Here is a 14,655-nt window from a genome sequence, read left to right as displayed (position 1 = left end):
AAGCAAAACCACCCTAGATGCATAGAACAAAATGCCAACAAGTCAATATTAGTATATTTTCAAAGAACTTCCCATTCTCTCAAATACTTAATCCAACGCCCAAAAGTATTTTGATAATTTCCAAGAGTTTCAACTTCCCAATGTTTCCAGTTTCCCCATCTTTTTCACCTTTGGATCCAGAACCATAGCTCCCAAATCAGAGCATTGGTGCAAATTTGTTGGGAGGGATGTGCCCCCCAATTATAGTCAAAAGTTTCTCACTCCCAAACTTTTTAAACAAGAAAATTAATATCGAAACACTATAGAAGTTCAAGGGTCTGGTTCCTCATTGACCTAAGGCCCAGTTCCTTATCTTCACTCACCCAACTGAATTCTCCTTCTCACTCATTTTCAATTGCCTCATAGACAAACTATTATGTTGCAGGTCATTACCACACAACAAGGCACATGACTTTTAACACCACTCATCAACTATAGTTCATCCAATCCTTTTCCAAGTCAAACCATGAGATCTAATACCACTTATTAGGGTCAAGGGCATCCACATTCAACAAACACCAAGGAGATTTGAATCCAGTGGACTTACCAAGATCACAACAATGGGCCACATACTATATCTCAACCCAAAACCATGAGGCATTAGGTTCATGAATCTTTTCACTTTATATGGACCTCAATTTGTCCATGTTTTTCCAATGTGGGAGTTCTTTACTCACACCCCACATCTCAATCATATTTGATTTCCCAACATAAAGGACCTAATTAGTATTGGTTACAACTTACAATAGATCAATCAAAGCTAATAAAATGCAAAGAACAAAATTAAAAGCCAGAGGAAGAGCAGTCGACAGTGCGAGTAATAGAAGGTTGATATACTTAGCAATAGCCAAGAGATAGAAGGGAAAAGTGGGAACATATATACAGATAGCCATAGACCCAGAGAGAGACAATGTGCTTCTCTCTACACTTGCACTATTGCAGGCCTCAACTTTGTTTGGTTTTGGATGGACAAAGTTGATATACTTAGAGAAACAGAAAGTGTACATCTTTCTAACATGTTTTCAATTTATTTCAATAAGCTTTCCAATTTAACTTGTGAAAACAACTTATAAGTTATATGAAAACAATTTAACCTTAATCTTTTTTTTCTTTGATTATAAAATCAGTCCTTGTGTATACTGTTCTAACAAATTTATATATATACACATTTTTTTAATTAATTAAAGATCATGTGAACCATAAGTCAAGTGTTTAGTAAATGTGATAACAACAAGAGCATCACTTTAATAGGCTGCTCAAGGTATCAAGCACAAGAGTTTCAAGTAATTATAAAAAAGTGACAACCACATTTGCATTAATATATAGAGAAAAAAGGATAAAACATGTTTTTAGTCCCTTTAAAATTAAAAAATTTTAGTTTTAGTTCCTCTAAATTTCTAGACGAACTAAGACTGAGGGCACCAAGGAAGGGAGAGGGAGAGGGTGCAGCGAGTGAAGAGGGCACAGAGGAAACCCATAGAGAAAAAAAGACTGAGGTATCAGCGCAATGGAGTGGACAAAGTGAGAAACTAAGGGTTTTCAGGGTTTTGGAGGAAACTGGGAGGCTGTACTGTACAATTTCACAAGCTTAGGTAAACTAACAAGTGTGGAAAATGTGATATGAGCTAGCGCTAAGAAAAGCACGCGTCATAAAAGCTCTGATACAACACATGTACACAGTGCAAAAAATGGAACAAAAACCCCCTAACATAAAGCAAGCAATTGGTCAGGAGAATATTTACCAAACACGACTAAGCACCCAGTTAGGATTAGCAGTAATAAGAGATTAGCAGAAGTTGACAAAGGAAGAAGCAGAATAATAAAAGAGAAAAAGAGAAAGGTTTGAAGTGTGAACAAAAACATTAAAAAGCAGGCAACACAAGGAATGAACATGAACATTAAAAAGTAGCATACAAGACCCACGGGAACCTAGCTTATGCTCAAATGAATCAATGAATGAATACAAACATTACAAATGAACATGAACATGAACCAAATGCAGACTATTATAAACATTACCTAAATTGGGGCTCAGCTTCACGGGAACCTAGCTTATGCACTTCGAGAAAGCAGTAGCGAAAGCAAGATTATGGCGACGTGACATGACAAACATCAAAGCGGCACGACAAACGACAAAACTTAAGCGATGTCAACACAACAGAGTGGGATGCTAGCTAGGGCACAGAGAACGTGTTGTCGGGGATGAGTAGTGAATTCGATCACCTACCTGGTCGCGAAAGAACGAAAGAACAATCACGTGCCTCACATGCAAGCACTAACCATACAAAGACAGTTTTTGGGACTAGACCGTCTTTGTATTGTAATCAAATAATTACAAGTTTTCCATTGTATGTAGTTCAAAGACGGGTTTGCGGAAACGTTGTGGTGTACCCAAACAAATGGAAATGCAAACATTCTATACTAAACATCCACTTAATCACCTTAATTATCAACTCATCTTTTCTTGCTAAATATTGGATGTCGAATTAACCGAAATAACACACTCCTCTAAAGTGCACTATGCACTTTAAAGTATAAATTGCAAACGTTTTCACCCTCTATGATATTAATGGTCCAAATCTATCTAGCTCATTTAAATTTAGCTTTTTATTTTTTTGAAAATATCATCAAACAAATTAACAAAAAATAATTTAAGTCTCCCCCTTTAGTTGGGCGTTTACAATCTCTGGCCTCCTGCTGCCCACAACCATCATTAAGAGAATCAACCTCCTTGGCGACGACCGTTGAGTGGCAAACACTATCTCAGGGTTCACCGCATCCACACCTTCGACGACTGTAACTACAATATCTACATTGGTATTCTTGTCGACATCCCTGACAGGAATACCGAAGTAACCAACCATGGTTGTGACGATAATTCATACTTGTGAGAAAAAAATACTAAAGAAAAGAATGGATTGGATTTGAAACAATCGTTCTCTCAAATATTCATATAAGGAGAAAAATAGATATTAAGGCTCTCTCACTGGCTTTTTTGTTTTGTTTTCTTTGTTCTTTCTTTTTCCTATCATGCCAAACCAATTGTTCTACAAGAAGAAAACCATGAATGTAAAGCACAACACAAAGGCATAAAATATTGTTTTCTTATTATATTAAGATTCCTTTTTAAAAAAACTAAATTTGAGTGAAAATCTTAAATGAGATTAAAAGATCTGGACCATTAATATAATAAAGGATGAAGATGTTTGCACTTTACACTCTAAATAGTACATAATGCACTTTAGAGGAGTCGTTTCCCAAATTAACATGTGGATAAAAATTGCACAACTAAAACAATGAGGAACAAGTTCTCGAAAAATACCATTAAGTGTGTGTGAATCTATTTGTGTAAGATTGTTCGAAATTAATATAGGTCTTAAATATACGGTTGCGTTTAATATTGAAAGAGATGATTTTATCACTCATAACAATCTTACTTGTTTCGAGCAAAATTGTCTTAAGGGAAAGATATCTATAGTCTATAAGAAAATATTTGTAATATGTAATTTAGAATTTAATTAGAATGCACTATCAATTTATGTGTGATAAATTTAATAAGAATGATTTTTAATAACTTTTTTAAGGAAATTATTTTCATTAGTTAATAGTATAAAATTAATATATCGTATTTCCTTTTGACCAAAGTATACCCGTTGTATTAATACTAAGAAAAAAAAAAACCTACCCACATTGTCATAGTATTGCTAGAGTTTCCTTAAAATATATATTAAGAATATCGATACCTTTTAACACATTTTTTGTTATTGGGACAAGAATGAGACTTGCATTATTTAATAACTTTGACATGTAAAGTATGTTGATATATGTAACGAGTAATTCTGTGGGTGATAATTGTGCGGGAAATTCTATTAGGAATGATGGACACATGGAAGGCGATTCGCAAAACTTGGCCACGGGAAGGAGCACAAGGGCCCGCAGGGAGAATGTGCATTTAAGGGGTTATGCTAATTGAGGAAGGGCATGATGTTTGTATGATTCTCTCTCTTCTGAACCCATCTTCTTCCTGAGCTCATCTTTATTCTCTAACCCCTTTTGTTAATTATGATTATTCATCTTCTCTCTGAACCAGGTTGACTCGAGTGATCTATCCATGTTGCTTCTGAATTCCAGTTTTCCATATTTTTATTTCTCTCTCAATATCATAAAAAAATCCAAACAAAAAATTACTACATTGTACTGTTCCTTAGTTCATATAATACATATTATATCGTTTCATTGTTTCATTGGTGCTTTCATTGACATCAATGGAGGACAACAACAATGATCGTACAAGGCTTCAACATATGCAGACTCAGATCAATACCTTGAATTCGTGGATAGAAGAGCAATGTAAGCGCGACATAGAAAATCAGCATCATTTTGAGAAGTTGCAAAAATCTATGGACATGTTACTTCAGCACCGATCTCTGTCCATTGGTGGTTCGAACTCAGGCAATTCTTCTTCGGGTGGTCTTCCGATAACTCCAATTTCTTCATCTGCACCTGTCAATGACATTTCTTTGGGATTTCCCCATTTTGATGGCCATACACCTATACTCGAATGAATTTTTAAAGCTGAAAAGTTCTTCAATTATTATCATACTCCTGACTCTGATAGAGTGGAGATTCCTGCGATTCATTTTGAGAAGGATGTCATACCGTGGTTTCAAATGCTTCAACGCATGGAGTCAGTGAATTATTGGTATGATCTAACTCGTGCTTTGGAGTCTTAGTTTAGACCGTCTCCTTTTCATTGTCCTGTGGGTGAATTGTTCAAACTTCAACAAACTGGTACAGTTTCTGACTACTATTTGAAATTCATGGCTCTAGCTAATAGATCTGAAGGGTTGTCTAATGAAGTTGTATTAAATTGTTTTTTGAGTGGGTTGAATGTTGATATTCGTAGAGATGTGATTGCTCAGAGGCCTACGACATTAATTCGAGTCGTGTCCTTATCCAAATTATATGAGGAAAAGTATCAACCAGTAAACTCTAATCGGACCCACAATTATTCTCATAGATATTCCCTTATTTCTGCTCACACTGCTAATTTCATTTCTACTCCTTCTAATGCTGCTGAAAATACTACCCAAACATCTTTGCCCCCATTGTTGCCTACTCCTAATACTCTTCTTCTTAGAAATAATTATGTTAAGAAAATTTCTCCTGCTGAGATGCAATTAAGGCGTGAAAAAGGGTTGTGCTACTTTTGTGATGATAAGTTCACATTTAATCATAAGTGCCCTAACAGGCTGATGTTAATGTTACAACTTGAGGATGATAAAGGTGAAGCTGAGATGAGTTTTGATGTTGTGTCTAGAGATAATAATAGTATTGCTGAAACTGTGATTGACAATCCTCACCATCTTTCCTTGAATGCCTTGAAAGGAGGTCTTGGTGGTGGCACTATTAGATTTGTAGCTCATATCAATACCTTACCCGTTAAGGTACTAGTTGATAATGGTAGTTCAGACAATTTTCTCCAGCCAAGAGTGGCCAAATTTTTTAAACTACCTATAGAGCCATCACCCTTGTTTAAAGTTATGGTTGATAATGGTAATTACATGACTCCTATAGGCATGATCAGAGAACTTAGCATTCAAGCTCAAGGCAACAGGTTTCAATTACCTGTATTTTTGCTGCCAATTTCTGGTGCTGACTTGATATTAGGAGCTATCTGGTTGAAAACACTTGGTTCTCACATCGCGGATTATGATTCCTTGCAAATTAAGTTCTTACATGATGGGGAATTTATAACCCTACAGGGCGATGATGATGGTACTCCTACTCAGGCTCATTTACATCATATTAGGAGAATGATTTCTACTGACTCTATTGCTGAAGTTTTCAGTATGCAGCTTATTGAACCTTCCAATTTTCAGTTTCCTTTATCTGAATTACCTATTAATTTAGAACCGGAGTTGGCACTTCTCTTGCATACATATGAATTTGTTTTTGAGACTCCCACATCCTTACCACCTCCCAAGTCTCATGATCATGCTATACCCTTGTTGGAGGGATCAAAACCGGTTAAAGTCAAGCCTTACCGGCATTTACATAGTCAAAATGATGAAATTGGGAAATTGGTGCAAGGAATGCTTGAGGAAGGCATCATCCAGCTGAGTAAGAGCCCATTTTTTTTCTCCAATTATTTTGGTCAAGAAGAGGGATGGTTCTCGAAAAGTGTGCACTGACTATAGAGCATTGAATGCTATTACGATTAAAGATGCATTTCCTATTCCAATAGTTGATGAATTGATTCTGTTTGGAGCTGAATTTTTCTCCAAGTTGGACTTAAGGTCTAGTTATCACTAGATTTTTTGAAACCTAAGGATAGGTATAAAACAACTTTCAAGACTCACCATGGACATTATGAATGGCTAGTTATGCCATTTGGGCTCACTAATGCCCCTACTACATTCCAAAGTCTTATGAATGACATATTTAGGGGAGTCTTGAGGAAGTTTGTATTGGTTTTTTTTTAATGACATTTTGATATATAGTCCTACATGGAATGGTCACCTCTCTCATTTGGAATTTGTGCTAAAAACCTTACAACAACATAAGCTTTATGCTAGACTTTCTAAGTGCTATTTTGGGGTTAGACAAATCGATTACTTGGGCCATGTTTTGTTCAGTGCAAGAGTGACTATGGAAACCACTAAGCTGGAAGCTATTACTAATTGGCCACAACCAACTATTATAAAACAATTGAGAGGATTTCTAGGACTCACTGGTTATTATAGAAGATTTGTTAAAAATTATGCTTCTATTGCTGGGCCACTCACTGATTTATTGCAGAAGAATTCCTTTCATGGTCTGATTTTGCTTCTCAAGCATTTGTGTAGCTCAAGAAAGCTATGACTTCAGCTCCAGTGTTAGCAATTCCTAATTTTAGAGAACATTTGTACTTGAGACTAATGCTTCTGGTTCGGGTATTGGAGCAGTACTGAGTCAATCTCAACATCCTATTGCTTATTTCTCTAAGAATTTGTCCCCTAGAATGCAGAAGCAATCTACTTATACTAGGGAATTCTATGCTATCACTGAATCCATGGCCAAATTCAAGCATTATTTGTTAGGCCATAAGTTCATTATTAGAATTGATCAGAAAAGCCTTAAGGAGTTGTTGGAGCAAACATTACAGACTCCGGAACAACAACAATGGTTACCAGAATTCCTTGGTTATGATTTCACCATACAGTATAAATCAGGTAGGGAAAATATCCCTGCTGATGCATTATCTAGAAGCTTGTTTATAGCTTGGTCAGAGCCTACTAATCATTGGTTAGCAAAAGTTGCAGCAGTTACTAAGGAGGAAAAGTTACTAAGTGAATTGATCAGTCGCTATGCTCATGGGGGAACCATTGATCCTAAGTATGATGTAAAGGATGGATTAATATTTAGAAAAGGGAAATTGATGATTCCTGAAGATTCAGCTTTGAGAAACTAGATTTTACAAGAGTTTCATGACATTAAAATGGGGGGCCATGCTGGAAGGACTAAGACCATTGCTAGAATTTGTAGTCAATTTTATTGGCCTAAAATGCAAGAAGATATTAAGTCCTATATCAAATGTTGCAGTATCTGTCAACAAGCTAAGGTGGATCAAGCAGTACCTACAGGATTGCTACAGCCATGACCCATTCCACAACAAATCTGGGAGGACATTGCTATGGACTTCATCACTAATTTACCATCTTCTCATGGCTATTCTACTATCATGGTCATAGTTGACAGGCTTTCTAAATTTGGCCATTTTATTGCTTTAAAAGTTGAGTTTAATAGTAAGTTGGTGGCAGATGCATTTATCAATAATTTGGCAAAGATACATGGATTTCCTAAGTCTATTGTGTCTGATCGTGATAGAGTCTTCATCAATTCTTTTTGGCAGCAGCTGTTTAAAGCTCAAGCAACCACTTTAGCTATGAGTTCATCTTACCATTCTCAAAGTGATGGCCAGACGGAGATCCTTAATAAGACTCTTGAAATGTACTGAAGGTGCTTTGTGCTTGATAATCCTAAGTTGTGGTACCCTATGCTAGCTTGGGCACAATATTGGTACAACTCTTCTTATCATCACAGTTTTGGTATGAGTCCATTTAAAGTTGTATTTGGCAGAGAACCACCTGCAGTTGTTCCTTATCAAGTCCATCCTAAGGATCTTGAATCTCTCTAGGAAACTCTTATTAATAGAGACAAAATTTTACAGAAGCTCAAGGGGAACTTGGCTAGAGCACAAAATTACATGAAAATGCAAGCAGACAAGAAGAGACGAGACTTTTAGTTGGAGGTGGGAGATTTAGCTTTGGTGAAATTACAACCATATAGGCAACACTCTGTTGCTCTTAGAAAGAATCAAAAGTTGGGAATGCGTTTCTTTGGACCCTTTGAAGTGGTGGAACGTGTGGGACAGGTTGGTTATAAGTTGAAATTACCCGAGGCTGCACGCATACATCTAGTTTTTCACATTTCTTTACTTAAGAAGTTTCAAGGAAGTTAGTCACAACAATACTTACCAATGCCAATTACAACAACAGAATTTGGCCCAATCATTCAACTTTAATACTGTTTTGGATACAAGAATTATTAAGAGGAATGATATTGAAATTCAGCAGGTACTGATTCAGTGGGAGTCATTTGATGCTAGTGAGGCTTCGTGGGAGGATTTGGCAGCTATTAAATAATCTTATTCTCGATTTATCCTCGATTCAACCTTGAGGACAAGGTTGATTTCAAAGGGAAGGGTGTTGTAACGAGTAATTCCATGGGTGATAATTGTGCGGGAAATTCTGTTAGGAATGATGGACACGTGGAAGGCGATCCACAAAACTTGGCCACGAGAAGGAGCACAAGGGTCCGCAGGGAGAACGTGCATTTAAGGGGTTATGCTCCTTGAGGAAAGACATGTTGTTGGTATGATTCTCTCTCTTCTAAACCTATCTTCTTCCTGAGCTCATCTTCATTCTTTGACCCCTACTGTTAATTCTGATTATTCATCTTCTCTCTGAACCAGGTTGACTCGAGTGACCCGTTAGTGACGTTGCTTCTGAATTCCAATTTTCCATATTTTTATTTCTATCTCAATATCATAAAAAAAATCCAAACAAATAATTGCTACATTGCACTGTTCCTTAGTTCATATAATACATATTATATCGTTTCACTGTTTCAATATATTAAAAATATATGTTCGTAATCCTCAATTTATATAAAAAGAGAAGCATATAATCAAATCAATCTCGACATCTATATAATAATGCATAAAAACTAAACTAAGGTTTTGACCACGATAAAGGGCATAGAAAAAAAAAAGTGTTCAACGAATAACAATTAATTGTGCCCGTCAAAATGATGAATTAGACACATAGCCTCATCGTATGTGTGCGCGTACATATATACTGTAATCTCCGAATTCCAAGACCTTAAATCACGTAGTTAAGTATGGTGCATGTATGTGGATCACACTCTAATGAAACATGGCACAATTTAAGGGGGAGAAGAACCGGAGAAGAAGGAGATATGTGTATTGTAGAACAACACTTTTAGTTAAGACATGACAAAGCCATAACATTGATGGGGAAAAAAATCAAATAGAGAACACATAAATATGAACGAGTTTTAGAAACATACACGAGAAAAAATCAAAGTCAATGCTATGATAATGAAAACACAAGAAATTAAAATTTGGTGGGGCATGTGCCTTTCATTGTCTACCTTATGCATCCGTCCACTGAGGTCAACCAATTTGACTTTGGTGCTTAAACAAATGAAATTCTTAGGGGGGTAATTAATGTAACGGTTTCAAACGATGTTTACCTGTTTTATTTTTAAGGTTATTACACTATATGTGAAAAATATTTATCAACTTCTATGACAACTATGCTTGTTTGTCAGAAAAACCTACCCAGATCACTTTTATATAGGATCTTTCTTTAATCACAGTAATTTTTTTTTTCATTTACAAAAATCAAATCTAAGATTTTATTTATATAAATTTAATTTAATTCAAGTCAAACAAACAACACATCTAACTGTATAAGAACTAAGCAAATAACCTGTGCATTAAAAGCTGAAATTACTATAATGTAGACCCCACTTGGAAAAATTTAATCACGCCATTACTCTCGGCTTTTCTTACTACTATTTTTGTTTCTTTGATTGAAGGACTTTTTCTTTCTATAAAACCCCCTCCATTCACCCAAAGTTCCCCACTCTCCCACCTTACAGCTCTACTAAGAACAAAGAGAACAGCAAAAATGGCTCCCCTTTCATGCATCATTGTTCTTTTTGCTCTTTCTCTTCTGACACCCTGTTTTGTTTCCTCCTCCGCAGTGAGAGACCCTGAGTTAGTAGTACAAGAAGTACAAAGGTAATAAACCAAAGAATCATTTGCTTCATATTCTGTGCTTGTGTTCTCAATCTCCATTATTCATTAGGTTCATCTTTAGCATCTGGCTATAGATATATTGTTTTTTTATTTATTTAAGTAACGGTTTTTTCTAAACTTCATTTTAGAAATCTGATAATAAACAATTACTTCCCTAAAATAAATAAAATTAAGAGTTTTATAGACATGCAGTGTTAGTGTAAAAGTTTGACTTAATTACATCTTTTCTTGTAATTCTTTTTCTTTCAATTTTACAAATTTAGACCCTCCATTTTTTTTGAATTTAATCTCTTCAGTATTTTATTGTGCAATTTTGTTTTATTTGTTAACTTAATATCCATTATTTAGAAAAAGTTGACGGTGCAATATGGTATATAATATCACATTGGTAAGAATGTACTTATATGATAACTTAGTAGATTGTCACGTCAACGTTTTTATTAAATATTATATATTAAATTGAAAGATGACAAAATTTACATTCAGACATAAAATTTGCTAAATTGAGGAAGTAGGGTCAAAAGAGTAGCCAGGCTTAAATAAAAACATTATCAATTAAAAAAATATTTGTGTTAATAAAAATTAAGAAATATATCATACATAAATAGTTATAATCAGATAATAGCATATAAATCTTTTCACAATAAATAAATGCTTGTATTATTTACTCTTGGTCTTGGGTGGTAAAATATGTAACTTAGGACGACTATATATAAAGCACACAAACATGTAACATTTTATTTTTCTCATTACAGAAGCATCAATGCCTCTAGAAGAAACTTGGGTTATTTATCATGCGGAACAGGGAACCCTATTGACGATTGCTGGCGTTGTGAATCCAACTGGGAGAACAACCGGCAAAGACTAGCTGATTGTGCAATTGGGTTTGGCAAGGACGCAATAGGAGGAAAAAATGGTCGAATCTATGTGGTCACCGACTCCGGCGACGACGATGCCGTGAACCCTAGGCCAGGAACCCTAAGGTACGCAGCCATACAAGACGAGCCATTGTGGATCATTTTCAAGAGGGACATGGTGATCACCCTAAAAGAAGAGCTTTTGGTGAATTCCTTCAAGACAATTGATGGAAGGGGTGCTAGTGTTCACATTGCTAATGGGGGATGCATTACTATACACTATGTTAGTAACATTATTATCCATGGTATTCACATTCATGATTGCAAGCCCACGGGGAACACCAACATTAGAGACTCTCCACATCACTCTGGGTTTTGGACTCAATCGGACGGTGATGGTGTGTCCATCTTTAATTCGAAGCATATTTGGGTTGATCATTGCTCTTTGTCTAATTGTCGTGATGGTCTCATTGATGCCATTCATGGATCCACGGCCATCACCATCTCCAACAATTACATGACCCATCATGACAAGGTTATGCTTTTGGGACACAGTGATTCGTACACCCAAGACAAGGACATGCAGGTCACTATAGCATTCAATCATTTTGGTGAAGGCCTTGTCCAAAGAATGCCAAGGTATGTACAAAAGTTAAAAATGTTAATATTATATTTTTAATACGCTATTTCTTATTAGTTAAAAACTTAAAATTTACCCTAAAAAAAAACATAAAATTTAAACTTTGTAGGCTTCCTGCCTCCTCCTTAATCAATGGGTCCCTGGCTCATAACTTAATAATTTCTAATAACGGTTTAATATGTTTGTTAGTGTTTGTAAATATAGCGAGTCTTTCTTTTAGTATCTTTTAAAAAAAATGCTAGTTTTTTTATTATAAAATTTAAAAGTTTTGAAAGTAATCTCTATTATTATTTACTAATGACATGACATTAGACATGTTACAGTTGCATGCTATTTCAGAGTACTTATAATTAACATAATATGCTTAGATATGTATATTTGTGACTCACTAGTGTCAACATAGTAACGGGATTTATCACTTTTTCCATTAATATATATATATATATATGGTTTATCGTAGTAATTCTATCATAGAACTCCAAGTTCCTGCCAAAATAGCTATATATACATTCATACGTATACACACATTTTATTGTTAAATTTTTATAAAGCCCCAATATCAATATTAACATAATCAAGTTCTTTTATATTTATTTCCATATAATTTAAAAGTAGATATTAGGTTCATTTAATATACATGAAAGAAGTTTTCACCAATCAAAATTAAGTAGAATGTTATAATATTTAAATAAAAAATAGATCTTGTCAACTAATATCTCTAGGACATAAAAAAAATATTTATTATAAAATTATAAAAAAAAAACGTACACAAAGTCTAAACAACACAATTTTACATATCTCAATAATTTTTTCTTTTTAGGTTTTTAACTAATGCTCTAAAAACATTAATTAACATTTTTCATAAAAATTATCCAATAGTACAATCAATGTGACTTTTACTTATACTAATTATAAAAGTTATCTTAATGTTGCAGGTGTAGACACGGGTATTTCCATGTGGTGAACAACGACTACACCCACTGGGAAATGTATGCAATTGGTGGGAGTGCAAATCCTACCATCAACAGCCAAGGGAACAGGTTCCTTGCCCCAAACATCAGGTTCAGCAAAGAGGTAACCAAGCATGAGGATGCTCCACAGAGTGAGTGGATGGGGTGGAATTGGAGGTCAGAGGGTGACATGTTCTTGAATGGAGCATACTTCAGGCAATCTGGTGCTGGTGCCTCTTCCAGCTATGCTAGGGCTTCAAGTCTCAGTGCAAGACCTTCTTCTCTTGTTGGCTCCATGACCACCACTGCTGGTGCACTTACCTGTAGAAAGGGCAACCGTTGCTGATGATTGATGAATTAATGATGATCACTTTAATTATTATTAGCTAAGAAATGAAATATATATACAGCTGCAGGGTTGCAAAAAGAAAAATTAATATGTATGATTTATATGAATTAATTCACCTTATGCTTAATTTGCTTCCCTTGCAGTAAACTATATATAATACATCCTCTGCCTTTTGCTCTTCAAAAGATTGTTTTTCATATAATATGACATAATTGACAGATAACATTACTTTTTAAGTATGTGATCAGTCAGACTAGGTTTTTCAAGTTCATGTATTTGAAAAAACATATATTGAAAAAAGTCAAGCTCTTAATGAGATTTTGATATTTTAAGATATTAGTCTTTTAGATTCACCGAGATATCTTGGGTCACCCAAAAGAAATGTTTTCTATTTCTCTTTTTTTAGTCCTCTTTTGAAATGGATATAATTAATAATATACTTCTAAGTGTGATCACATTCATGACAATCTTGCATAGTTGCATGTACAATGGAAACGAAAGTTCAGTAAGTGTTGATCCGATTCAATGATCTTTTGTGCTTTTTAATGTGCACGCTTCTTCTACTAAAGTCCTATATACTATGCATCTTTTGCTTTGGTGATCCATTTTAGGAGCAGCTTCTGTTTCTTTCTTCTCTAATCACTGACTGAATGGTGTCCTTCCTTCTTTGCATGCGCGGCTATCAAAGTGAAAGTTGGTACCATTAATTAGCATAGAAGGAATCAATAAAGCCATATTATATTCTAAAAGCTCATGGCAAATAGCCGAATATAAAAGAAGGACCACAACATCAATTACTTTTTTTTTGGGTGAATAAGTAATTAATAGCAATTACTTTATCGTATACTATATATATACTTTTTATTTTATGTGACTCTAGTTAACGCTAAAAAAAAGTATTGCATTGTGAGCTTATACTTTTGGTCCTTGAAAATATTACAAATTTTGATTTTAGTTTCTATAATTACTTTTAACCATTATATTTTAACAAAAACACACATTTTAATTATTCTATATATAGTAAAAGATTAAAATTACATCATTTTCTATCAACGGATATTTTTTTGTCTACTAAAAGAGTGAGAACAATGTGATTCTCGTATATTTATTGATGAGCCAAAGGCTGTACATTTATGGGTAGTAGGTGCATGTAGCAATATTTCAAATGCACCTAGAGATAATCCTAACAACTTGCATATAGATAATTACTTAATTCAAATAAATGTATTTATCTAAATGTATAACCGATCGAATTCAAATAAATGTATTTATCTAAATTTGTAACTGAATATCATCAGCTAATATCTACAACAATAGTGATAACAAAGTTTGAACTATATATCTAGAAACCCTGTACAAATTATACAAACTTCTTGTGACTTTTGTTTTTTTTTTTTCTTTGACGGAATGACTTTTGGTAAATGCATGTA

General features: G+C 34.6%; 1 protein-coding gene across 1 annotated transcript; it reads left to right on the top strand.

Moving 5' to 3' along the window:
* Positions 1 to 10,258: 10,258 nt before the first annotated feature.
* On the top strand, positions 10,259 to 13,551 carry LOC114399074 (pectate lyase-like). Its single transcript, XM_028361177.1, has 3 exons — positions 10,259 to 10,411; positions 11,185 to 11,925; positions 12,862 to 13,551. The coding sequence occupies exons 1-3, from the start codon at positions 10,299 to 10,301 to the stop codon at positions 13,220 to 13,222; spliced, it is 1,215 nt and encodes a 404-aa protein (XP_028216978.1). The 5' UTR covers positions 10,259 to 10,298; the 3' UTR covers positions 13,223 to 13,551.
* The last annotated feature ends 1,104 nt before the right edge of the window (positions 13,552 to 14,655 follow it).

This window comes from Glycine soja, chromosome 19 (genome assembly GCF_004193775.1).
Source record: "Glycine soja cultivar W05 chromosome 19, ASM419377v2, whole genome shotgun sequence".
Taxonomy (NCBI): Eukaryota; Viridiplantae; Streptophyta; class Magnoliopsida; order Fabales; family Fabaceae; genus Glycine; species Glycine soja.
The sequence above is the reverse complement of the archived record's forward strand: the minus strand, read 5'-3'. Positions and strand labels throughout refer to the sequence as shown.